General features: G+C 36.6%; 8 protein-coding genes across 8 annotated transcripts in view; 6 read left to right on the top strand and 2 right to left on the bottom strand.

The window, feature by feature from the left end:
- Positions 1–1,863: 1,863 nt before the first annotated feature.
- On the top strand, positions 1,864–5,445 carry Cbr-nas-32 (the record flags this gene model as incomplete). Its single annotated transcript, XM_002647659.1, has 10 exons — positions 1,864–1,947; positions 2,390–2,692; positions 2,841–3,061; positions 3,372–3,594; positions 3,641–3,927; positions 3,975–4,093; positions 4,135–4,492; positions 4,566–4,678; positions 5,107–5,299; positions 5,343–5,445. The coding sequence occupies 10 exons, from the start codon at positions 1,864–1,866 to the stop codon at positions 5,443–5,445; spliced, it is 2,004 nt and encodes a 667-aa protein (XP_002647705.1).
- Positions 5,446–5,842: 397 nt separating this feature from the next.
- CBG17895 lies at positions 5,843–8,822 on the top strand (the record flags this gene model as incomplete). The annotated part of the gene is made up of 9 exons (XM_002647660.1): positions 5,843–6,013; positions 6,722–6,949; positions 7,024–7,167; positions 7,466–7,525; positions 7,560–7,826; positions 7,874–7,962; positions 8,215–8,394; positions 8,441–8,606; positions 8,721–8,822. 9 exons carry the CDS (start codon positions 5,843–5,845, stop codon positions 8,820–8,822), a joined length of 1,407 nt encoding a protein of 468 aa, XP_002647706.1.
- Positions 8,823–8,880: 58 nt separating this feature from the next.
- On the top strand, positions 8,881–10,276 carry CBG17896 (the record flags this gene model as incomplete). The annotated part of the gene is made up of 4 exons (XM_002647661.2): positions 8,881–8,997; positions 9,308–9,418; positions 10,086–10,180; positions 10,228–10,276. The coding sequence occupies 4 exons, from the start codon at positions 8,881–8,883 to the stop codon at positions 10,274–10,276; spliced, it is 372 nt and encodes a 123-aa protein (XP_002647707.2).
- A 77-nt stretch (positions 10,277–10,353) lies between these two features.
- On the bottom strand, positions 10,354–10,948 carry CBG17897 (the record flags this gene model as incomplete). The annotated part of the gene is made up of 3 exons (XM_045237082.1): positions 10,354–10,707; positions 10,766–10,866; positions 10,924–10,948. The coding sequence occupies 3 exons, from the start codon at positions 10,946–10,948 to the stop codon at positions 10,354–10,356; spliced, it is 480 nt and encodes a 159-aa protein (XP_045096332.1).
- Positions 10,949–12,293: 1,345 nt separating this feature from the next.
- CBG17898 lies at positions 12,294–13,662 on the top strand (the record flags this gene model as incomplete). The annotated part of the gene is made up of 5 exons (XM_045237083.1): positions 12,294–12,382; positions 12,433–12,569; positions 12,602–13,148; positions 13,215–13,494; positions 13,558–13,662. 5 exons carry the CDS (start codon positions 12,294–12,296, stop codon positions 13,660–13,662), a joined length of 1,158 nt encoding a protein of 385 aa, XP_045096333.1.
- Positions 13,663–14,298: 636 nt separating this feature from the next.
- CBG17899 lies at positions 14,299–18,051 on the bottom strand (the record flags this gene model as incomplete). Its single annotated transcript, XM_002647664.1, has 6 exons — positions 14,299–14,479; positions 14,529–14,761; positions 14,807–14,892; positions 16,119–16,646; positions 17,184–17,520; positions 17,815–18,051. The coding sequence occupies 6 exons, from the start codon at positions 18,049–18,051 to the stop codon at positions 14,299–14,301; spliced, it is 1,602 nt and encodes a 533-aa protein (XP_002647710.1).
- CBG17900 lies at positions 15,220–15,720 on the top strand (the record flags this gene model as incomplete). The annotated part of the gene is made up of 1 exon (XM_002647665.1): positions 15,220–15,720. One exon carries the CDS (start codon positions 15,220–15,222, stop codon positions 15,718–15,720), a length of 501 nt encoding a protein of 166 aa, XP_002647711.1.
- A 3,257-nt stretch (positions 18,052–21,308) lies between the features above and the next one.
- CBG17901 overlaps positions 21,309–24,650 on the top strand; it is a gene marked incomplete at both ends in the record, with an annotated part of 25,419 nt that continues 22,077 nt past the window's right edge. Inside the window, 3 exons of the mRNA XM_002647666.1 lie at positions 21,309–21,391; positions 21,459–21,521; positions 22,541–22,599. Coding sequence (XP_002647712.1) covers positions 21,309–21,391; positions 21,459–21,521; positions 22,541–22,599 — 205 coding nt within the window. The remainder of the gene's footprint in view (positions 21,392–21,458; positions 21,522–22,540; positions 22,600–24,650) is intronic.

Here is a 24,650-nt window from a genome sequence, read left to right on the forward strand (position 1 = left end):
AAGCGAAAGAAACTGAAAAAAAGACGAAAAATTAGTAAAGTCTTGTGCCGCTAAACAAGGCGCAGCCGGGATTTCGGAGTGTCGTTGCAAATCTCTATGACCGAAATTTTGAAACTCGGCAGTTATAAAACGGCATTTAAAAACGAATTGTTGGGATTTTTGAAGAAAAACGGAAAAATAGCACTTTAAGACACAAATTGTACAAAATTAAAAACAAATTTCGTCGGAAATCTTAAGCAAATCGAAAAATATGACCGAGAACATGTGTCCTGAACGATTGATTATTATCATGCAATGACAACTCGAGTAAAAATCTTGGAACACGAAAATGCTAACAAATGCTTCTAGATATATACCAAGGAATGTTCAAACATATTTTTTTATTCAGCCACTATCAACCAGTCAGCGCCTATTCGACTGTCATTTAGCAGTTTTTCATCAACCGCGCCTCAAATCCTAATTGATATAGAAATGCTTCTAATAACGCATTTTTTAGCTTCCCAGACCCCTCTATGACTTTTATGATGTTTTTAGAGAGAACTATTTTTTCAACAAAATTTTCCATTCTGAAGGAATTTGGACCGCCAACCACCGGTCGTTGGCCAGTCAGCGCCTCTTCGACTGTCATTTAGCACTCGTTCAACAACCTATTTTTTGAGGTGGTCATATTTGAGGTAAATAAGATTCTATCATTTCTTATAATCTAGTGGGAGTAGGAGAAATTGTTTTCTGATTGATTTCCAATCAAAACCTCAAGTCTGTTTTCCAATCGGTACCGACTGTCCGTCGACAGACCGTCGACGGCCCGTCGGTTCTCCTTCGGCTGCCAACTAGCAGTCATTCGCCAGTTTGCGCCTCTTCAGCTGTCATTTAGCAGTTTTTCGGCAGTCCCCCTTTACCTGTGAAACGAGGTTTTTTAGTGAGTAGTTTGTCGTAAAATACAATGCAGCGTATGAAAACACGTTGACGAGCAAATGCACGAAAACGGTCGGCGCGCTGACTGATCGGTCAGTTCGGTCGGCTGACGGTCGGCGGGGTCGGTGGTCGGTCGGTCGGCTAAATTTCCCGACCGAATGGAAGCCTTACTCGTCGAGTTCTATCGTATCTAAATTAGTTTATTTTAAAAAATTGTTTCTGGAAGAAACTATGTCAAGGCCCGCGAAGGGCCCGGTTGCAAGTATGGCTAAAATGGTCTAGAACCCACTGACTATGCTAAAATGGTCTAGAACGCACTGAGCCCTCGAGCCAATTTACACACCGTATATCCATACTCCTTGAAATCCTTAAAAACATGATTCTCGTTATCCAAAAACCTCTCACAAAATTTAGTTTCGTTCCAATCTGGTTTTAATTCTTGCCCAGACACAGTCCGTCCGCCTTCTGTCCGTTTTCCAAACCAAAGTGTCCGGAATCTGACCAACCTCCATCCTGAAGATGACGCCCGAGATTGGAGACGAGATGCAGTTTCCGGAAAAAAAAGACCTATAAAAAATTAAACCTCCGGGCAACAATGTGAAAAGAAAAGATGAAGAAAAGTACCTTCGCATTTATGAAAAGATCATAAAAGTTAAATCCAGATAATAATTCAGACAATAGGACCATAGGAATGTCAACTCATAAAATGTTTTTTGGTACCAAAATTTTTTTATTTTTCAAATTTTTGATATCTCTAATAGGAATTAAGATAATTGAGCTTGAAGGGAAAGTATAGAGTTCCTAATTATTCTTACTCTTTCCCACGTCTCTCCCACTCGAAAATTTAAACGGATTTAACAAAAAATACATCAGAGGGATTAACGATTTCGACCAAAACCATTGGTGTCCCGTCCCGTCGAATAGTTTGAATGCCTTCGCACTCTCTATATGTTGCCTAGATCTGTCATCAGATGTTTTATTGGGTTTTCGTTTATTATTATTTTCGATTTCACTGTTATTTTAGCCAATAAGGTTAGCCGTTACTTTCATTCATAGTTCATTTGTTGTCGTTGTCTCTTGTCTGAAAATTCAACGCTTTTTTTCTCGGTTCCTGTCAATGACATCAAAAAGTTTTCAATTGACACATTGTTTATCATAATATCGGAAATGTTTTGTTAGATGAAAAATGTTTGATTTTTTTCACAGGAACCGAGATAAATCAGCTGAAACTTGTCAGTATTAAATTTCCGTTTTATGTGAAAACCCACATAAATGTATCTTGTTTCAAACAAACTGTTCAACAGTTCGAAGTCAAAGTTCGCTGACAAAAAAAGAAGATTATGTATGATTTTTGAAAATAGGGAATTTGATCCCAATCATTGGCCAGCGAAGACAAAAAAAAACCAACCATACCAAACTTCAAAAAACCCAATAAGTTTGAATAATCAGTTTGATCTATTGATCTCGTTTCCAGCTACCTCTCAACAGTGACGACATCAAACCCCAAAAGTACAACAATAGATGGGAGTTTGAAAATGGCGCGGAGAAAATTGAACGACGAGAAGAAGGACAACCAGTGCCGACAGTAACGATACCAAAAGAAGGTCCGTTTCATTGGAAGTGGACGTGGAATTCGAAAGTGAATACAACAAGTACATCTGAAGCCACTACTGGGACTACAACGACTACAAAAGCTACAACGACTACAAGTTCTCCAACAACAAGTAAACCACGTGTATACGCATTAAGGCCAGCAGCCAGAAAATCGTTAAGGAATGTAAGTTCAAGTTTTAAAAACGGAACCATTTGAAAAGGCAAAAGAACTGTAATTTTTTTTGCTGACTAGATTTCCACATTCTTCTAGTTGACTAGTTTTTGATAGTTCTAAAGGAGAACGGATTTATGTGACAATCCAACTTTGTTAGGCTCTTCGTGGCACCACCCCGGAGAAACGAAAAAAGCAACTGGCTCAAATGGGAAAGAAGATGAAGATCAACAAAATCTCCAAGTCGCAGTCCAACAAACTTCACAAAACCTATCGAAAAGTTAAGATTTCGGAAAATCCACCAGCGCTGGATATGTTTGAAGTCAATGAGCAAGCTGGACTGAATGCATATCTCTTTCAAGGAGATATAAATTTGGATGAGTGAGTCTATCTTATTTCCTGTGAAAGATATTAAAAATAGGCAAACTGATAAAACGTTTTTGATATAATGAGAAACATTTCACTTTTTGTCATCTTTTTGATATCAATCACTTTTTGATATCTGTCACCGAAAATTATATAAATGGGCTCAAAGTTGAAAGTTAAAGGTGACGGTTTTAGTTCAGAGCATTCAGATTTATTTTACAAGAACCAAGATACTTAGAAGTTTAGTCCAAGGCTTTGCCACAGCCGTCCGCGGTCGACCACGGCCCACTGTGATTGCAAATTTAAACCAAAAAAAAATCTTCAGCAAACAAATCGCCGAGTTCACTGCAAGTGCAAAATCATCTTCTCGCCGTAAACGCCAAATTCAAAATTCCGCTCTTTTTTGGCCCGACAAAATTGTCTACTATTACTTTGACCCTGGACTCGGCACCAATATGCAACAAATTGTGACCGAAGCGATGGAATATTTGCAGCAGAACACATGCGTGAAGTTTGTAATGAATGATACGGCAACGAACCGGGTTAAGGTGAGCTAAAAGTTTTTATCGGTTGAGCAAGCTTGCTAACTTTTAGATCATCAATGGCGTGGGTTGCTACTCAAACGTCGGAATGCTAGGTGGAGAACAAACACTGTCACTTGGTTCTGGATGTGAATTGGTTGGCACTGCTGCCCACGAGCTTTCACATACCCTTGGCGTGTTTCATACCCAAATGCGATCTGACCGAGATGACTATGTGACAATTGACTTGACAGATGTGTCAGTGTCATCAGAGCCAAATTTCTACAAAATGACAGCTGAAGAATCGACGAATCTCGTGGATTATGAATATGGAAGTTTTATGCATTACTCTGGAAGAGCGTGAGAAAAAGTTTTGTGAGGTTCAATACAGTAAAATGGGATTTCAGATTCTCGACTGGTGTTGACTCGATAGTTCCCAAGGATCCATTGATGGTTTACACTATGGGAGGACGAGTAGTATCGTTCTTGGACATCAAGATGTTGAATGAGCATTACACATGTTCTTGTAAGTATTATCCACAAGTGTGGACTATCTAAAGTTTCCAGGTCCATCCTCTTTAAACTGTGCCAATGGAGGCTATACTAATCCATCCAATTGCACTGTATGCATTTGTCCTTGGGGATTTGGAGGTACATTATGCGACGAACGAGCAGACACTGGATGTGGTTCAGAGCTCACAGCCACAGACACTTGGCAGCAATCGAATTATTCTTTTGGGGATCCTACAAACTCGCAGACAGCTCGACCACGTTTCATGTACTGTACACATTGGATCAAAGCACCAGTTGGAAAGCAGATTCAGTTTCGTATCGATGCAGCACAATACCATCAGTGCCAGTACGCCTGCCCGTTCGGAGGACTGGAACCTAAACTGAAATCCGACGTGACTGTGACTCAAGCGAGGTGAGAAGACGTTTCTTTTCATTTCATAACAAGATTGTAAGAGATGCTAGATTAGTGCATTTCAAAGTTTCAGATATTGCTGCAACGAGTTTTTTGGAGAAGTTATGACTGCTGAGACGAATCCATTGCCAGTTTTTGCATTCAGCAGATACTACATCAGCGTTTGGTCATGGTCCTATCGATACGGTGAGATGCCAGAATCGACTTTTTTACTTTAAAGGTGGAGGGACATGAAAAAATAATGTTCTCTAATTCCGTTTAAATATACCCCTCGAGGAGTTGAACTTGTGGGGGCGAGGATTGAGGATGAGGCGCCGCTACCGACTAAGCCACGCGACCAAAAAAAAAAGCGGCCGCCTGATTGCATACATAAAGGCGAGGACGACAGCTGTACGCAGAGTGGCATGAAGCGTTGTACACCGTTACGGTAGAATGCATACACTAACTCCAAAAAAACTCCGAAAAATCTCCTGTCCCACCTTTAAGAGTCTATGGCCTTTACAAAAAACTGGGGGTTTACAAAGTACACAGAGTCTATCTAGACCCTTGAAATAATTGAACCAATGTGTAGCACACAAAAAGCTTAAAAAATAAATAATCTATTGAAATTTCAGTGGATGCAATACCAACTTCTTGTGTCGACCTGTCAGACGCGGTGACTTGTTTGGCACTGAAATCATCTTACGATCAAGGATGTAGTCTTTACGATACCGCCCAACTAAAGGTGATGTGTGCAGTGACGATGGATTTGTGTGGGAAAGCAGTGTCGGGAAGTGGAACTTGCCAAGATCGGTTTCCGAAAAGCCAGTGAGTTATTCTTTAACACTTTAAGACAAGCTAGAATTTTCAGATGCTCCACTTACTCTTCCAACGGATTGTGCACTTCGCAACTTCCACTCATCGCCGAGTTTTCATGTGCATCTACTTGTGGTTTCTGTGTTAATCCTGTCTGAAATAAAAATTTGGTTTCTGACTTGTTTGAATTAGCACCGGTCTACTGTAAATTCAAAAAAACTCTCTTTGGGATCGATTTTTTAAATGATAGCTTTGATATCAGAAATTTGGTCGAATATTACCAACCTTGATAAATACCCCGCCATTTTATTTCTACAGCAAAGGTCTACATCTTTAAATAGTACAATTTCGTGATCATCGGAACAAAACAAAACCTGTTATTGAAGAAAACAGTCAATTGTGTACCTTGTCCAGTTATTAACAAAACATCATCGGTCAGTTTGTGTCATAATATCGATCTCGTTCCATTTTGAACCTTTCCTCATTTTTCTCCAATTCCTATCTATCTCTCACTGACTTTTTCCAATATACCCCGAGAAGAAGAAGAATGCAAAAATGGTCAGTAGTAGCAGAATGTGTCTGCCGAAAATACCCTACTACCGTTTTCTGGTTATGATGGTTGCATTTTTCTGTTTAATGAGCATTTTTTCGAATTATACAATTATGAATTTTGCATTTATTTGTATGAAAAATGACATGCAAGGTGCAGTACAAGGCGAGAATGGGGTGAGTTTTTTTTTCAAAACCGTCAATTTTAAGCCACTTTATCTCGGTTCCTGTAGAAGATATGAAAAAAATGGTCAGCTGATTAAAAAAACGATGATATATGATGAACATTTTATCAATTATGATGAACATTTTATCAATTATGATGAACATTTTATCAATTATGATGAACATTTTACTTTTTGATATCTGACTCAGGAACCAAGATAAACAGCCTCAAAGTTGAACGTTAGGAAGGGGGTGGGGTCGTTCTTGAGGCTACGATACTTGCAACTTTGAGTGCATTTATCTCGGTTCCAACAAATGATACTAGAGATTTGCCAACTGATAAAATGCTTATCATAATATCACTGACAGTTTTGTAGTTGAACATTTTTTGATATCGTTTACAGGAGCCGAGATAAATTGGCTCAAAATTAAAACGTAGGTCAATTAAAAGCGTTTATGCTACATGCGTTTTGGGCTCAATTTATACCGGCTCCTATAAGAGATGAGAAAAATGTGTCAAACGATAAAATAATGGTGATATTATGGTAAATAATTTGATTTTTATTTGAGGTTAATTATCTCAATTCCTGTAAAAGATATCAAAAAGTGGCCAACTGAGAAAAAATTTTTGATGTTATTATAATTATTTTATCAGTTGACAACATTTTGATATCTCTCATAGAAATTAAGATAATTGAGCTTTAAAAAAGTTTTTTCCAGACCCTCCAATCCATCTATGACTACACTTCCACTGAAAAAGCTCAACTTATATGGGCAGTTGCCATTGGAACAATAATCGGAACCATCCCTTACAACTGGATGTATGTCAGATATGGTGCTAAAAATGTATTCCTCTCTGCTGGTATCATTTCTCTCATTGCCACTTCTTGTACCCCATTCGCCGCGGCAAATAACTATATTCTGTTACTGGTCATAAGACTGATACAGGTTGGTTTCGAATTGCATATTCATGAGAATTGCGGTTGTCGGAAGGACCACGTTTCGAAAAATACGAATTTCAGGGAATCGCTTATGCTGCAGATTTCGCAGTCATCGGAATAATCTGTGTCAAGTGGGCACCACATGATGAAGTCGCATTCTTCGTGTCCGTTTTGACCGTTTTTTCACCGTTCGCCACAGTGATAACGACAGCGGTTACAGGATTTGTGAGTTGAAAACCTTAATACCCATAGGTACATAGTTCCATAGGTTCATAGGTCCACAGGTCCATAGACCTATGGACCTATAGACTTATAATCTTTGGACCTATGGATCTATGAATCCGTGGATCAATGGACCTCTGAACCCAAGAACCCGTGGACTTATGGACCCATGGACTTATGGATTTGTGGACTTATGGACCTACGGACTTATGGGGCTATGGAACTATGGACCCTATGGGACTATGGACCTATGAACCTATATACCTGTGGACCCATAAGTTTAATAATCAAACTTTTTCAGCTGTGCACCTCAAGCTTCGGATGGAGATCGTCCTTCTACGTTCACTCTGTTGCTGGCGCCGTTTGTTTCATTCTCTGGTACATTGTTTATTCAGATGATCCCCTATCCCATTCAAGCGTCACATCCAAAGAACTCGCCAATATTCAGAAGGGAAAATCGGCGGCACATTTTGAACAGAAGAGATAATTTCTTTGATTTTTCGATTGAAAAACTAAAAATTTTCAGACAAATCCCTTACTGGAAAATGGTTACTAACAGTGCGCTAGTGTGTACCTGGTTTAATGCCTTTATGGATTTGTCCATGTCAATTATGATTATCACATACTCACCAATTTATTTCAACACTGTTTTGGAGTTCCCGGTAATATTTTTTTTTGGAGGTAAAAAAAATTGATTTGAATCTAACAGATTGAACAAACAGCTTTTATCATTGGAGTCACAAATTTTGCTCAACTTCCATTCAAATTTGGAGCTGCGTTTATCAGTGACAGAATTACGTGAGTGCCTTTGAGCTACCGTACCCACCTTATTTTGAGCTTAGTTATCACGGTTCCTAGGAAAGATATCACAAATCTGTCAACGGATAAAATATAGGTGATAATATGATGAACAATTTATCAATTGAAAATTTTTCAATATCTTTTGAAGGGACCGAGATAATTGAGTTCAAAATGCACTTATAGGGTTGGCTGTTATTAGAGCAAGTAAGCGTTTGAAAAAAACTAAAAACTCTTTTAAAAGGTTTTCAGATCCATCAATCCAAAAGCAAAAATGCTAATCTTCAATACTATTTCATGTGGAATCGTGTCTATCCTATTCGGGGGACTTGGCTTCATTTCGAAGGACCAAAAATGGGTTGCCATGTTCTTATTAATCGCCGTTAATTGCCTAATGTCCACTAATTGTGCTGGCTTTTATCAGTGTGGACGGTGATTTTTTTTCAATTTTGGCTATAAGAACCTATCACTTTTGCAGGCACGTTTCCCAACAGTTCGCTGACGTTGTAATTGCTGCAATCCAGTTCTGCAAGTGTCTGGCGCTATTTTTTGTACCAGCTATTGTAGCAGCTACAGTAACCGATGAATCAGATAGATATCAATGGTCTCATGCTTTCTTAGTAATGTCTGGGTTATTGTTAGTGGTAAGATTATTATTTTTATGTATGAACATCCCTGGCGAATAATTTTCATGAATTTTGAACTTTGAAAAACATCTAGCAATTCCAAAAAACTTGTTATGCACCCGATTTTTCCAGGCCAACTTCTCCGCCTACTTCTTCTTCACCGATCAGCCTGCCGAGTTCACCAAAACTAATGAACCTCAAGAGTTTCAATCGATGAAAGATGAGAAATTATAATCATCTCAAGATGACCATTTTCTTATCAAAATTTTTGTGTCTGATGTAAACCAACAAAATGATAATGATAATAGCAAAAATTATGTCTGCTTCTTGTGACTCTCAACTTATTTTCTATGTGATTTTCACTATTTCTCCGGAATGTCTATTTTACAATATTTTCCGCTTCTTCTCGGTGAGATTTTCAAAAGTTTCAATGACAGATTTCATCGAGTTCGTTGTTGCTATTTTTTTCGAAAATTATTTGTAGGGGCGGTGTTTGTGAACAAATGTTAGCCTGAAAAATTTAACCATAAAATCAATAAACCTGGAAACTTGAAAAAATCTTGTAGCAAGACCCATAGACCCATAAACCCATTGACCCATAGACTTGCTGGTGGCAACTTGGCACCTCCAACAGTGAGCTCACGAGTTCAAATCTTCAAGGGGCGCATATAAGCCAAATTTTTAAAAGTATGCTTTCAATGAAATCGCTCCTTTTTCAGTTCTTGTCACATTATCACAATGTACACTGGAGCCAAATTTATGTGACGAAAAACGAACAACACAATGTGACGAGTATGCAGTTTGCTGTTCACTTGGAAATGAGCAATATGGTTAGTGAATTTTTAAATAGTTTATTAGATTTAATTTTGAAAAATCTGGTCTGAAATGTGCCATCTGAACGCAGAAAGAGAACGGCAACTTGCTTTTTTCACGGCAAGCAACGGCAAGCAAGTTTCATGCATGCGGCAACTTGTTGATGTACGACCCTCCTCGAACATGGTCAGCAAGCACTAGCAACTTGCTAATTTGTCCAGCAACTTGCTGATTCTGCTCAGCAACTTGCCAAATGGCTCGCAACTTGCCGTTTGCTTGCCCAAAATTCCCTGAGAAGTTAAGATTAACCATTTTTTTCAAGTTTTGTGGTTGTTTCCACTAAAATTTCGTGCTTTGAACATTTTTCTTGAAATTTTCAGTTTATGTCATTTCTTATACTTTTTTGTATAATTATTTTGTTCCTAAGCCTAAATTAATCAAATAGTAGCTTAATAAAATGAGATTCCCCTTATTCTCATGGGCCCCCCTTTTGACTTGCCCCCCCTCTTTTCCCATGGGCTCCCCCCTTTTCTTATGCCTCCCCCCCCCCTGTCATAAAGAGGCAAAAAACCTGCCTCTCTTCAGCGCCTCTACAGGTTTGAGGACTCTCTACACGTTTTTTACTCGTTCATTCGTGCGATTATTTTGAATAGACAAAGATTAAATTTTTGATAAAAAATCCAGGTTGCTGTCCATTTACCGGTGGTACATGTTGTCCTGGAACAAGTCATTGCTGTCCCCCCGGATTCTCTTGTACAACTAATGGGACATGTAAAAGGGTAAGGCTATCTCTCTCTCTTCCTTCATTTCAAGAAAATAGTTGCAGACATCCACAATTGAGAAACCCTTGGATCCACATGATGTTGACATTATAAATTGAGTTTCAAATAAAGACAATTGAAAATTTGAATTATTTTATTTTACTATTAGCACTATTTTCACACAGAAAAGATCATTGATTTTTTCCACTATTTGCTCCTCCTCCTTCAGCTGACAATCGATCTCTTTCGTCTACAAATTCTTCTCCAGACTCTTTGGATCCACTTTGTGCTGTTTTTTCTTTTGGAACGATGATCTCTACAGACGGCGGTTTTTCTTTTTCCAATATTTGAATTTGACTATCATTTTGATTCAGCCTCTCGTAGACTTCTGCAGTATTCCCTCCACTATGCGTTTTGAGTTTTGGAGCCATTCGGACACAGCTCAGACGAGGGCACTGATTGGTTTCTGGCTCGATTTCGGTTTCAATGACACTTCGGACACTTCTACCGGAGATCGCCGCTTCGCGTTGACGGTCACGAAGAGCCTGGAAATCGATTTTTAGATTTCAAAAACAAATGTCCGAAATTCAGAATTTTTGTTACCTGACGTCTCTCCAAATGCAGCTGATCCCGATCCTGATCATTTGATGAGCAAAACGATACGATAGAAACGGGAAGGAAAATGAAGAAAAGCCAATTGAAAACTGAAAAAAAACTATTGGACCTCTGAAAACATTTCAAAAAATTCGAAAATTTCCTACGTTCAGTTATGAGAATGTTAGACATAAACGCAGTTTTCGACGAGTTGGCGTCACTCGGATAAATCGAAAATGGAATCGAAAATTTTTGAAAAAATTTACATTTTATTAAAATAGTTTTGGATATTGTGCACGTTAATGATTTATTTTGAGTTTTTGAGAAATTCCTTCTTCTGATTTTTTGAGATGCTGAAATTTTGAGACTCAAAGATTCTGAGTTTCTGAGATTCTGTGATTCTGAGATTCTGAGATTCTGAGATTCTGAGATTCTGAGATTCTGAGATTCTGAGATTCTGAGATTCTGAGATTCTGAGATTCTGAGATTCTGAGATTCTGAGATTCTGAGATTCTGAGATTCTGAGATTCTGAGATTCTGAGATTCTGAGATTCTGAGATTCTGAGATTCTGAGATTCTGAGATTCTGAGATTCTGAGATTCTGAGATTCTGAGATTCTGAGATTCTGAGATTCTGAGATTCTGAGATTCTGAAATCCTGACATCCTGATGACCTGAGAGGTTCTGAGATTCTGAGATTCTGAGATTCTGAGATTCTGAGATTCTGAGATTCTGAGATTCTGAGATGCTGAGATTCTGAGATTCTGAAATTCTGAAATTCTGAGATTCTGAGATTTATAATATTCTCAGATTCTGAGGTTCTGATATTCTGATATTTGAAGATTCTGAGATCCGGATATTCTGAGTTTCTGAAATTCCGTAGTTTTTAAATTTTGAAATTCGAGATTATGAGATTCTGATTATGAGATTTTGGAGATAAAAATTTCTGAAATTCTAAGATGTTGAAATTCTGAAAAACAGAACTTTCAAAACTTATAGAAATGCCTAAAATTTTCATTTTGGGTCTTGAAATTTGAGGGACCGAAAATTATTGTTACGGGCCGGGCCGGGCTTTTTCCCAAATTTCAGAGACCGTCGGGTCCGTCATTTCACAAGTTTCGAAAATTTCTAGGGCCGGGCCCGTGTCTTGAAAATTTCCTCAGGCCCGGAATTTTACAAGTATGGTTATTGGACAATTTTCGATGAGATTTCATCCAGAAAAACACATTCCCAAAAAACCAGGATAATTTTTTCCTAATTTCCGAACAAAAATTATTAGAAAAGGCTATTTTTGTCGATCTATGCAATAATTTTCTTCAAAATTTAAAACCCATAGGCCATTTTTATATTTCTTTACCATTCAATTTTTGGAATTTGTATTTTGTACCCTAAAAATATGTACTCTCCAAATCAAACAAGATAAAAATACAACTTCGCGATGTCCTGTGGTTTCATGTGGTTTATGCTCTTTTCTTATCATCCTGAAACTTTCATTTTGAATTTTCACTCGCAGTCTTCCGTTTCAAAACTTCTGAAAAATGCAAAAATATTGCGAAATCTGTAAACTACCGGCTCACGGCTCTCACTTTGGAGCAGTCACTTGTCGAGCATGTGCCGCATTTTTCAGGTAATTTTAAAACTTTCAAAAATTTATTCAAAGTTTTTTCAAATGTTTAGACGAGCAATTCTGGCGAAACGGATTCGCAAATCCTGCAAACTCAATAACAATTGCTCCGATTTTCGTGGGATTAAAATTCCACCATGCAAAAGTTGCAGGATGAGAAAATGTGTCCAAGCAGGGATGAGTTCAAATAGTAGGCAAAAAATCAAAAATATTTTTTGAAAGTTTTATTTCAGACCTTCAAATCCAAAAACTCGAGAACAATATTCCTCAGACCTTTGAAGTTTGTCTGGGCCATCCGTCAATTTCATTGCTGTCAAAATCTAGAAGAACATTTGTCGTGTCAATTATCTAATAAAACAAGGATTGGAGATTTTAAAATTGGGCTCGCCAAGCCCATTACACCCCGCCAAAGTCAACTGGAAAAAATGACCTTTGCAATTTCAAAACCGTCTACCACATCCAAAAAACTGTCCCATCTCAAAAAGAATCATTATACTCAAATCTGGGAGTCGGATTTTCTTTCAGCAGCAAAATTCTTAACCCATTTTGACAGTTTTATGGAATTACCTCCTGGTATGCAAATGCAACTTTTACAAGCGATTTGGCACATTTTGCCCAAAATTCTAAAAGTTGTGAAAACCGCAAATTTATGTCATGGGAAATGGGAGAAGCGAGTTTTCCATCTTCACGAAGATTTTTCTGTAGATTTGGATGATACGAAATTCGATGTCTCCTGGATGGCCAGTTGCTCCTATGAGCAATTTCGATGGTGGGTGTTTAAAGTTGTATTGACTTTTCTGAAAATTCTGGAATTCCATAAATTTCTGTAATTTAGCTTGTTATTCGGAGAAGACGTGAGCACTCAAATTGAAGAGGGTGTCAATGCAATTTATAAATTGAACTTATCGGAAATCGAATTAACTTTCATGATGTCTCAATTGTGTTTTGAATATGCCTCAAAGCGATTTTTGGGAATAGAAATCGCTGAAGTTTGTGAGAAATTTCAAGGAATTCTGGCAGAAGATATACATGAATATTATACCAAAGATTCTCGGAACGACAACAATTATGCAGGACGGTTGGCCAAAATTTTGAGGGTTAATCAAGAAATTCAGGTGAGTAAATGTTCATAGGTTCTTAAAATTAAAAATTCCGAACTTCTGAAAATCATATTCTAGAGAATCATCCGACGACTTCGCGACAAGACACATGTGGCTCGAACATTGGACATTTTGACTGTCGATTTTTCTCACCCAGAAATGTTTATGGATAGTGGTTGTTGATAAAAATATTAGACTATTATCTGAAGATTAGGTTATCGTAAAATGCACCTGCGTATCTATTTGTTTGAGAGAGATACCGCAAAGCCTGTAATAGAAGGGCCCTTTGACTTTAAACTTTGAGCTAATTTATCTCGGTTCCTGTCAAAGGTGTAAAAATCATACTTGCAAAATCAGGCCTCCATTTTTTCTGTTGACAAATTTTTTTGAAAGACAGAAAATTTTTTTTCCGAAAATCCGAGCCGGGCCATGAAAATTCTGAAAAAAGCCCGGCTTGTTGCAAGTATGGTAAAAATATTGTCAACCGATAAATTGTTCATCGTGATATCACAAAAATTTTATAAGTTAGCACATTTTTTGATATCTCTTATAGGAACCGAGATAATTCAGTTCAAACTTGACATAATGATGGCCCCTCTAATACAGGTTTCACGGTATGCGCCTTTAAAGTTATCCAGAAGACGCAGAGAAACGAGAGCAGCTGTTTGTTTGCGTCTCTCAAAAAAAAACTTCAAACTATTGTATCTTTAAAATGCTGTATCTCTGTCATAGTGATTCATTCGGAATGATAATTAGTGCATTTGAAGAAGGAAAGGATCAAAAATTCAACAAAAAGTTTTGAAAAAAAAATTAACTCCGCTATTCAATTTTTTTCAACAGTCTCAATCTCAAAAATCGTTTAACAACTGAAAATCCTACAAAAACCAATAAGCATGGACTTAAAAATAGCGAAAATTTGTAAAAATAAATGTCATAATTGTATCGTGGAATCCATGGCATTTTTACACTGTACGGAGTCATATGATGGAATGGACCATATCTGGAAGGAAATGTTTCAGAATTTAAAATGAAACATTCGCTTCACTTACTTCCCAACAAATTCTATATACTTCACCACTAGATCCTTTGGTTTCAGTGGCTGATCTCTCAACATATTTGCCACTTTTTGAGCATTTTCGACATATTTCGAGTTGTACAAAATGTCAGAAAACGCTTCTCGAAGTTTCTTGAAATTCCCCAAATCACGTTTATGTAAAGTTATCGTTGTTCCAAGACGACTCATCATGTTAGAATTACGGGATTGGTCGAAGAAAATGGGAACCTGGAAACAAAATTTTTGCATTTTTCCACATTTGGAGAAACCTACCATTATAGATGGTTTTCCTAGGAACGCAGACTCATAAGTGCTTCCAAGTCCGCCGTGTCCAAGGAAGGCGTTCAGGCGATGGTCATCTGAATTATTGAAAATATTAAAAACCACTTCAAACGGATTATTATGAACCGAGACACGATCATTTGAAAATTCGCTGTGAGAGACGCAGACAAGTAGACACTCTCGTTATTCTGCGTCTCTTCGCTTACTTTAAATTCTCACGACTTGCTTCAAAATTGAGCTAGAGTGTGCTAAATCGCACTCGTCTGGTGGTGATTCACCGGGGAATGTGCTTTGCATCCCCCGCAATCACTTTCTTTTATTAAATTCTTTATCGTGTAACCAGTATAAAAGCCCCTCTGTTGTATAATTCTACATCGTTCAATAAACCAATGTAGTTCTAAAACATGGTGCATCGTGGGTTGAAAACCCCGGTCGCTCAAAGTCCCGCGTGGCAGGATTCTACATTGGTACCTCTATTCTCCTATTATTCGCTGTTGGAATATTCCTTACTTGAGACTTGGGAATCTGGTGGACACAGGATTAGCAGGTCCAAGTCATCCGAACGAAGTGGTCGGGACTTGATGAGGACGATCACATTTGACGCATCTGAACGAGGACAAGAAAGCTATAAGACAGCGGTCGTAGCACGTCAGATATCAGTTGCACCCGAGCTTGCATCTCAACTCCGAACAATATGGATTGTTCAATCCGTAATTCTTATTTTTATGGTAAGCAACAACGAAGAAGAACTTAACTTCTTGCTCCAATCAAAAGTGAACCGACGAGGACGCTTTTCCCGCCCGGAGCCTCGCACCAACGAGAGATTTCGATCTTTCATGCTAGACCACCAAGGTGTTAGATCACAAAGACGCGACGTTAACGACATTACGAGACGTATCCAGTAGAATCATGGAACCCCGTAGATGTCACACCTTCGAACGCTCGCCAAGACGACAAGTGAAAAGACACTAACGACGTGACGCAGAACAGTACTACAAGAGGCGAGTGGACGCCGAAAACGTAGTCACTCAGTCAATTGGACCAATGGACAACTAATTTTAAATTTCGTTGTGTCTCCTTTTCTCTAAATCCGGGAGTGTGCTAAATCGCACTCGTCTGGTGGTGATTCACCGGGGAATGTGCATTGCATTCCTCGCAATCACTTTCTTTTATTAATGTTTTATCATGTAACCAGTATAAAAGCCCCTCTATTGTACCATTCTATATCGTTCAATAAACCAATGTAGTTCTAAAACATAGAGTTTTGATTTTTGAATTGTTTCAAAGAGATTTCTAAACTCACTCAAAAGCGCGGTTTGTGGAGCCCATTTGACAAATTTCACATTTTGCACTCCTCTTGCAAAATCCACATCATCCGATTCATATTTCCAGATAAAAGTGACATTTGGTTTCAATCGAAACACATCTACTAAATTCTTTTTAAAATCGTCAGGCATCTCAAATGACTTTGCCATGGATCCAAATGATAAAAACACATTTTTCTCGCGTTCGTCCAAAATTTGATCCCATTCATCACTCAACACTTCGGATCTTATTTTCTCAACATCCACTGAGATTCCACCGATATCGATTGATTTCTGAATTGATGGTCTTGGAAAATCCAAGTGTGGAATTGAATTTGTGAAATGCAGAGATGCATCTGGAATCAGATCTCTCCAATCCGGGAAGTCTTCTCCAAGGAAACTTCTATACACCTTTGCTTCATCATCAAACATTTCTGTGTAGACTTGCAGCATCAGGTGGTACATGTCATGATTTTCCAGCCGGTTGGAGAAATCCATACGGTCTCCGGAGACGTCAGCGAACACGGCTAAAAAAAATCATTATATTTGTGTTGGATTTTAAAAATTGAAAGATAAGGAGCGAATCTAACTAAAAATCATGCCTTTGAGGCTATTTTGAAACAAGTTATTAGGCCTGAACGTTATCGAGAGTGCAGAGAAGCGAGACTGTCTGCGTCTCTCTCTCTCTCCATTAAATAAATTTCGCTCAAAGTTGTCCGTTTGAATTGATCTTTAACGCGTTTTGACAGAAAATTGGTCAATAAAAAAATTTTGAACGAAGTTCTAGCTCAATTTAGACGAAATGTATGCACCTTTAAAGTTAGCCAAGAGACGCAGAGAAACGAGAGTGTCTGTTTGTCTGCGTCTCTCACTGTAAATCTTTAAATTGATCTATCTCTGCTCATAATAACTTTTGTGCCATATTTTTTTCTGATCAATAAATTATCAATTATCAATTATCAAAAAATAATAATCTGTTTGAAGTGATTTTTATCGTATTTGAAAAAAAAGGAATTTCTGAGAAAAATAGACTGTATATGAAAACAAACCCAAAAATCACTGACCTGGTACATAACTGGTATCTGCTGGCTCTCCCATTGCCGCCATTGCCATATCGTAGTTCGGACATGAACTCGCCATTACTACATTTTCAATTTCTAAATGCCGGAACAGCGCCAATGCACATGTCATAAGTGGCTCGAAAATCGCAACGTCAAACTTTCTGGACCTCAACTCTTCGATAACTTTTGTGTTCCTGAACAAGTTCCCGCATAGAAGAATGACTTGCTCGTAAAACGTTTCATAGAGGAGTCTTCCATTCTTCGAAGTCACATCCAACGTCCAAAATTTGCCAGTGATCTTGTCGATGCTGATTTTTCGATCCCTCATTATTTGGTCTTGCTGAAAACACCAATTTAATCATTTTCTATCATTTCCTTTTTAAAATACACTATGAACTACCTCGATCGGATCTTTATGAGCAGAAAAAACGCCCCCTCAAAGATAGACAGAAGAGACGCAGACAAGCAGACACTCTCGTTTCTCTGCGTCTTTCGGCTAACTTTAAAGGCGCATATCTTTCTTCAAAAATGAGCTAGAAATTCGATTTTTAGTGAGTTCTGTAGCATTCATAAACAGTATCAATATGGGCAACAAGCTGAATTGATTATTTGAAAATCCAAAAAAAAAATTAACCTCCAATTTGATCACATCCTTCGTCAACTTCACACCCAACTGATTTCTTCTAGATTCATCTATAATTGGCATGAAAAAAGTCACATTATGCCCAGATTCTGTTAATGTATCGGCCAATCTGGCCATATAATTTGTATGGCTCCCACCAAATGCCGGGGAATAGACGAGCACTTTTAGGGGCTCGACAGGAAATAATAGTGTAAAAATTAAGCAAATCAAGATTATAAATTTAGGCATTTTTCCAAAGAATTTGATGACTTTTTTATTCTAATGATCCTTTTATACCCAAATAATTTTCAATGCTGTACTTTGATTTTACAGATCAAGACACTGTTTTTGAAAAATGATGACAAATAGTTAGAGATAATAAAGAAACGAGAAACGCAGGTAAAGGAAAATTATCGGTGTAAAATCTGCCTTGTACCGTTATACGACTGATTTGTCTGGATAAAAAAAAAGATTTGTGAGGTTAGAATCCAAAAATTTTTAAAGTTCAGGAAGCATAGAATTTGATATTCCGGAATTCCAAAAAAAAACCTTGAAATTTGGTGAAAAAACTTCTGACTAGGGAATACCCCAACTCGGGTGTGGCGATACGAGTGGTGGCCTATATCATCTGAAAGCTGACATTTTCCTGATTCCAAATCTGTTTTCAAAAAGTGCTTTGTCGCGGTAGTTTTCGAGAAAATTGGGTCGAAAGTTTCGAAAAATGATGTGGATTTTTAATCTCATTTTCCTTCCTCACGTATATAAGTTTTGAAGCGTTGAGAGAATGTGGAAGCGTGGTTGAATGGTTAGTGAGGAGGAATATGAAACGGGTACTCTCTGGTTCGACTCCTTCGAGCTGCTAAACTATTTTTGATTTTTTTCTTTGTTTTTTTCCGGAGATTGTATCTGACTTCTAGGTGATCCTATATGGTTCCATATACTTGGAATGTGTTTCAATTTTGATTTTAACTGTTTCACTTGTTGTTTTCGAAACTTTTTGTTTTCATCTATTTTTCCACAATTTTCAAAGGACTGTGATCCATCGAAGATTCTAGGCAAACCGCATGTTTCTGATTTTGCTCAAACTTTGGTCATTGGTACTTTTAAACACGCTGATTACAGAACCGAAATTAGTTTTTCCTCTCTGTCCCTGTGAAAAAAGTTATAAGCTCTGAAAATGTTTACAGTACCAATTTCTAACTATTGTTGTGAGTTTCTGAAGCAATTATGGATTTTATTTTTGGGAGTTTTGAATGTTTATAGTATTTGGACTGCTTGTCTACAATCTGACAAGGTTTGCTCTTTTTTTTCGAAATTTTTTTTTGTAATAATCGCCATGGGGTACCCCCTTGGCATTTTCCAATTTACGGAAAATTTTAAAGTGTGCTAAAATTAGTTCTAAACGAAAAGAGACAATAAAAAAGTTATTTCGAAAATAGATGAAAACAAAAAGTTTCGAAAACAACAAGTGAAACAGTTAAAATCAAAATTGAAACACATTCCAAGTATATGGAACCATATAGGATCACCTAGAAGTCAGATACAGTCTCCGGAAAAAAATAAAGAAAAAATTCAAAAAAAGTTTAGCAGCTCGAGGGAGTCGAACCAGAGAGTCTTCACTTGATATTTCTCCTCACTAACCATTCGACAACGCTTCCACATTTTTTCAACGCTTCAAAACTTATATACGTGAGGAAGGAAAATGAGACTAAAAATCCACGTCATTTTTCGAAACTTTCGACCCAATTTTCTCGAAAACTACCACAACAAAACGCTTTTTGAAAACAGATTTGGAATCAGGAAAATGTCAGCTTTCAGATTATATAGGCCACCACCCGTATCGCCACACCCGAGTTGGGGCCTTCCCTAGTGAGAATTCAGAAATTCAGATTTAAAATTGCAGTTCACGAATAAATAGGAAAAACTCAAAGTTTTTAAAGTTTAGGAAATAAGAATCTATAAAATACAAAAATTCAAGCAAACAAGAATTCCTCGAAATTCTACATTCAAAGTTTTCAGAATTTTTTAAAAAATTCCTGTAGTTACACACTTTAAAATTTTTCAAAAATTTTTCAAAATTAAAGATCTTCAAATTTATTTGAAACTAAAATGTTAAAAAATTTCAGAAATTCAAATCTAAATTTCAAAAAACTCAGAAAAGTCAGAAAATTCAGAAAATTCAGGAAATTCTGAACTTTAGAAAATGAAGAAAATCCAAAATTTTGAAAAAATTAAAAATTAAGGTACATTTGGCTCTTTTCTAGTTTAGAGGTCCGAAAAAAGATTAGAGGTCCCAAAAAGGTTTAGAGGTCCCAAGAAAAAATAGAGGTCCGAAACTTGAAAAACGCACAGAAATTGGAACAGTGCAACAGAATTTAAACTGTGTAAAAAATTAAAATTTTGTGGTCTTATTAAAAAAATAGGTGTTGATGGTATATTTTATACTTCTACTAGGCTTAGAGGTGCATATTTTCTGAAAATTATCTAAGCCTGAGAGAAAGCTTATTCACGGAGGCATTACTGTTTGCCGACATTTTGCTTATATGTAAATTTGGGTCCATAAGAAAGACAAAAAAGAAATGAAGCCAAAACTATCAGGAGAAGTCACATTTCCGCTCTTATCATCCTAGAGAGCCTCAAATCTCAAAACCCCAAATTCTGGCACATTATTCTAATACCTGCGCGCTTTTCAAATATCGGACCTCTGTTTTCTCTTGGGACCTCTAAATTTTTTTGGGACCTCTAATTTTTTTTCGGACCTCTATTTTATTTTGGGACCTCTATTTTTTCTTGGGACCTCTAAACTTTTTCCGGACCTCTAAACTAGAAAAGAGCCGTACATTTTTTCAATTTGAATTTCAAACTTTCTGAAAATCCCTCTTTCTAATTTTCAAAATTGCTAACAAAAACCATTAATGATTTGAAATTGAAATTCAGAAGGCCAGAATTTTAAAAAGTTGGAATTCCGAATTTCCAGGAATTATCGATTTTTCGCTTTTGTCAGCTATGTTTCAGTATTTTTGTTTAGTTTTTTTTTCTGTGATTTTTTGCTATATTGCACTATTTTAAAGTAGCTTTTTCATGTTTTTCCGCCCTTTTAATTAGTTTTCAGCAATTTTGCATGCGTTATGGCACATTTTCAGCTTTTTTTCAGATTTTTAGAAATTTAATTACTTTTTTAAATTATCATTTTTGAATTTATAGAATACCTCCAATTTTTTGAGAGTTCAAAAATTTTCAATTCTCTCCCAAAATTCACATTTCCCGCCAAGTTTCCCGACCAACAAAACAAATATAATCTCCCAATTTCCGTTTCGTCATCTGCGTCTTTCTTCTCTCTCTCTTTCTTTCTCACTTACTACGTATTGTATTTCTTCCAGTATCACTCGCACCCTCTTTTTCGTTTTTTTCTTTCTTCTTTTTCAACGTCACCTGTCTTGTCTAAAAAATTTTATACAGAACGTATTCTACAGGACGTCTTCTGAAGAATGACAAATTCAGAAGGTCCGCCTTGTGAAATTTGTGGCCAAGATGGTCAAGGAAATCACTTCGGCGTTATCAGTTGTAGAGCATGTGCCGCATTTTTCAGGTACCTTTTTTTGGAAACTCAAAGATTCTGAAATTCTGAAAAATCTGCGAAAGAAAGAAATTTCCAGAAGAGCAGCTGACTCGAAATGGAGCACAATGGAATGTCTGAGCAAACATTGTGATGGCAAAGCGTAAGAATTTTGTTGAAAAATTGATCTCTGTCTCAAGAAATTGTTAATTTCCTGTTGTTTTTCGTTTTTTGTCCAGCGAAATAATTAGAAAAGGAGAAATAATCAAATTGCATCACCAATTTTATTTTTGGAAAGAAAATTGATAGAAAAGCATTACGAAATTCAGTTTTCTAGAAAATCATAATTTCGGGAAAATAAGAAAGAAACCATAAATGTGACATCGAAAAAAAGTTCCGTAAACCAACGAGTTTCAGAAAAGAAAATAATCCTGAAATCCAGAAATTCAGAAATTCAGAAATTCAGAAATTCAGAAATTCAGAAATTCAGAAATTCAGAAATTCAGGAATTCAGAAATTCAGAAATTCAGAAATTCAGAAATTCAGAAATTCAGAAATTCAGAAATTCAGAAATTCAGAAATTCAGAAATTCAGAAATTCAGAAATTCAGAAATTCAGAAATTTAGTAATTCAGAAATTCAGAAATTCAGAAATTCAGAAATTCAGAATTTCAGAAATTTAGAAATTCAGAAATTCAGAAATTCAGAAATTCAGAAATTCAGAAATTCAGAAATTCAGAAATTCAGAAATTCAGAAATTCAGAAATTCAGAAATTCAGAAATTCAGAAATTCTGAAATTCAGAAATTCAGAAATTCAGAAATTCTGAAATTCAGAAATTCAGAAATTCGGAAATTCAGAAATTCAGAAATTCAGAAATTCAGAAATTCAGAAATTCTGAAATTCAGAAATTCAGAAGTTCAGAAATTCAGAAATTAAGAAATTCAGAAATTCAGAAATTTTGAAATTCAGAAAATCAGAAATTCAGAAATTCAGAAATTCGGAAATTCAGAAATTCAGAAATTCAGAAATTCAGAGATTGAGGAATCTTGAGAATTATGATATCTGCAAATCGGAAATTCAGAGATTCGGGAAATTCTGAAATTATTAACATTCTAAAATTCTGAAAATCCAGAATAATTTGAACATAGATTTTCAATAAAATTCAAAAATATAATTTTCAGCTACCACTGCAAACCATGTCGTCTGAAAAAGTGTCGAGCAGTTGGAATGAGCACATCAAGTGAGTATTGTTTGTCTGTTTATCTGTTTTTCCAGATTTCCACAATTTTCAGACTTCCAACATGACCGTGACGCTATTCAACTCGCTACAGTATCCCGCAAAAGAAAACTACCCCAAACTGTTGAAATCTGTCTTGGGACTCCACATTTTGTTCTTTTTTGTCCAATTGACCCATCAACTGTAAAACAAGTGCATACCTATGTGGGTATGAGTCTTCTAATCCTCAAGCAATAGATATTTTCAAATTCGGAGCCGTAAAACCGCTGGTTGCAAAAAATGGACTTTTAAAGTTGAGCTACGCATACAACTTTCGGAATAGGGCAGATGGCGTCAAGAAATTAACAAAGGTGACACAGAAAGAAGTGACGTCATTTTGGGAGTATCACTTTTTGACAACGGCGAAATGGTTGACACATTTTGACAAGTTTGAACGGTTGGATCCAGATTTGAAGGTATTATTTAATTTTCAGATTCAAAGTTCAAAGTTGAAATTTCTAGATGGAAATCCTCTTTGCGGTCTGGCACATCTGGGGTAGATTGGACAAGTTGGTGGCAACTGCGCTCTACCGAAATAATAACAAGGATGCCAAGTCGTCAGAAAGATTGTTTGGGAATGGGATGATGATGGACACAGAGAACGTTAAGACTGATTCACGATGGATGAGTCGACTTCCGACGGAGCAGTTAAGATAGTGAGTGATTTTGAGATCAGGGATTTTAAATCTCAACTTTTCTAGAGCTACAGATTCTTTAAAAACGCAATGTTTTTGTATTTGCTATTTTTTCTCTAGAAATTAATTTTTCTGAGACTGGCATTCTGAGAGATTCCCAAAAAACCTAATATTCTAAAATTCCTTTTACAGTTTCCTTGATGGAATTCGTGGTTGGGACCTCCATCATCTCATCGATGAAATTCAAAGTTTGGACTTAACAGAAACGGAGCTAACCTTTATGCTTGCTCATCTTTGTTTCCAATATGTGGCATCGAGATACGGTGGAAAAATGTCCGAAATAATGGAACAATTCCTTGGTGAACTATCCAATGATTTACATGAGTATTATACAAAAGATCGAATGATGATTCGATATTCGGGAAGATTGATGAAATTGCTCAGAATAAATAAGGAGATTCTGGAGAACATACGGTTGTACAGAGGACGAGCGAAAGTTGCCAAAGTGTTTGATGTATTCCATTTGGACTTTTCGCATCCCGAAATGTTCAGGGATACTGGATTTGTATAAATTGAACTTTTAAAACTGTAAAACTGTTTGTAATTTTTTTTTGTACATTTGTATTTCCTCTTATAAAACGCCCAAACTACACTCAAAATTTTTAGATCATTTATCTCAGTTTCTATAAAAGTTATCAAAAATCTGTCTACTGATAAAATCTTGGTGATATTATGACAAAGATTTTATCAGTTGATAAATTCTCGGTAGCTTTCTTAGTAACCGAGATAATTGATTTCAAAGTGCTAAAAGTTATAAAATTGTACATTGTATTTATTTTTGTCCAAAATTTCAAAAGTATACCTATACGTTCAGTACGCTAATATACATAAATTTATAAATTTATAATGCTTAAAACTTTTTTTGACAGTTGTTTTAAATTTTTCGTTATTGGCTTTTTTTAAATTTGTGCAAAAATTCCTTTTTTTTTAAAGGTTTTCAGAAATGTCCTCCTGTGAAGTTTGTGGTCAAGCGGGACATGGTATGCATTTTGGAGTAAATACTTGTAGAGCGTGTGCCGCGTTTTTCAGGTATTTTTTAAAAATTTGCTGAAATTTTCGAAAAAATTTCAGAAGAGCCGCAGAATCGAAATGGGACAGAATGAAGTGTTTGAGCAGATTTTGTGACGAGAGAAAGTTAGTTTTTTTTTTTGAAAATTTTAGGAATATCAGGAAATTTTGAACATTCAAAAACCAATTTTCATCTACCACTGCAAACCATGTCGTCTAAAAAAGTGTCGAGCTGTTGGAATGAGCACATCAAGTAAGTTTTCTGCTGTGTGTCTGTTTGTCCAGATGTAAACAAATTTCAGATTTTCAACA

Source organism: Caenorhabditis briggsae, assembly GCF_000004555.2.
Source record: "Caenorhabditis briggsae complete genome, chrV, whole genome shotgun sequence".
NCBI lineage: Eukaryota > Metazoa > Nematoda > Chromadorea > Rhabditida > Rhabditidae > Caenorhabditis > Caenorhabditis briggsae.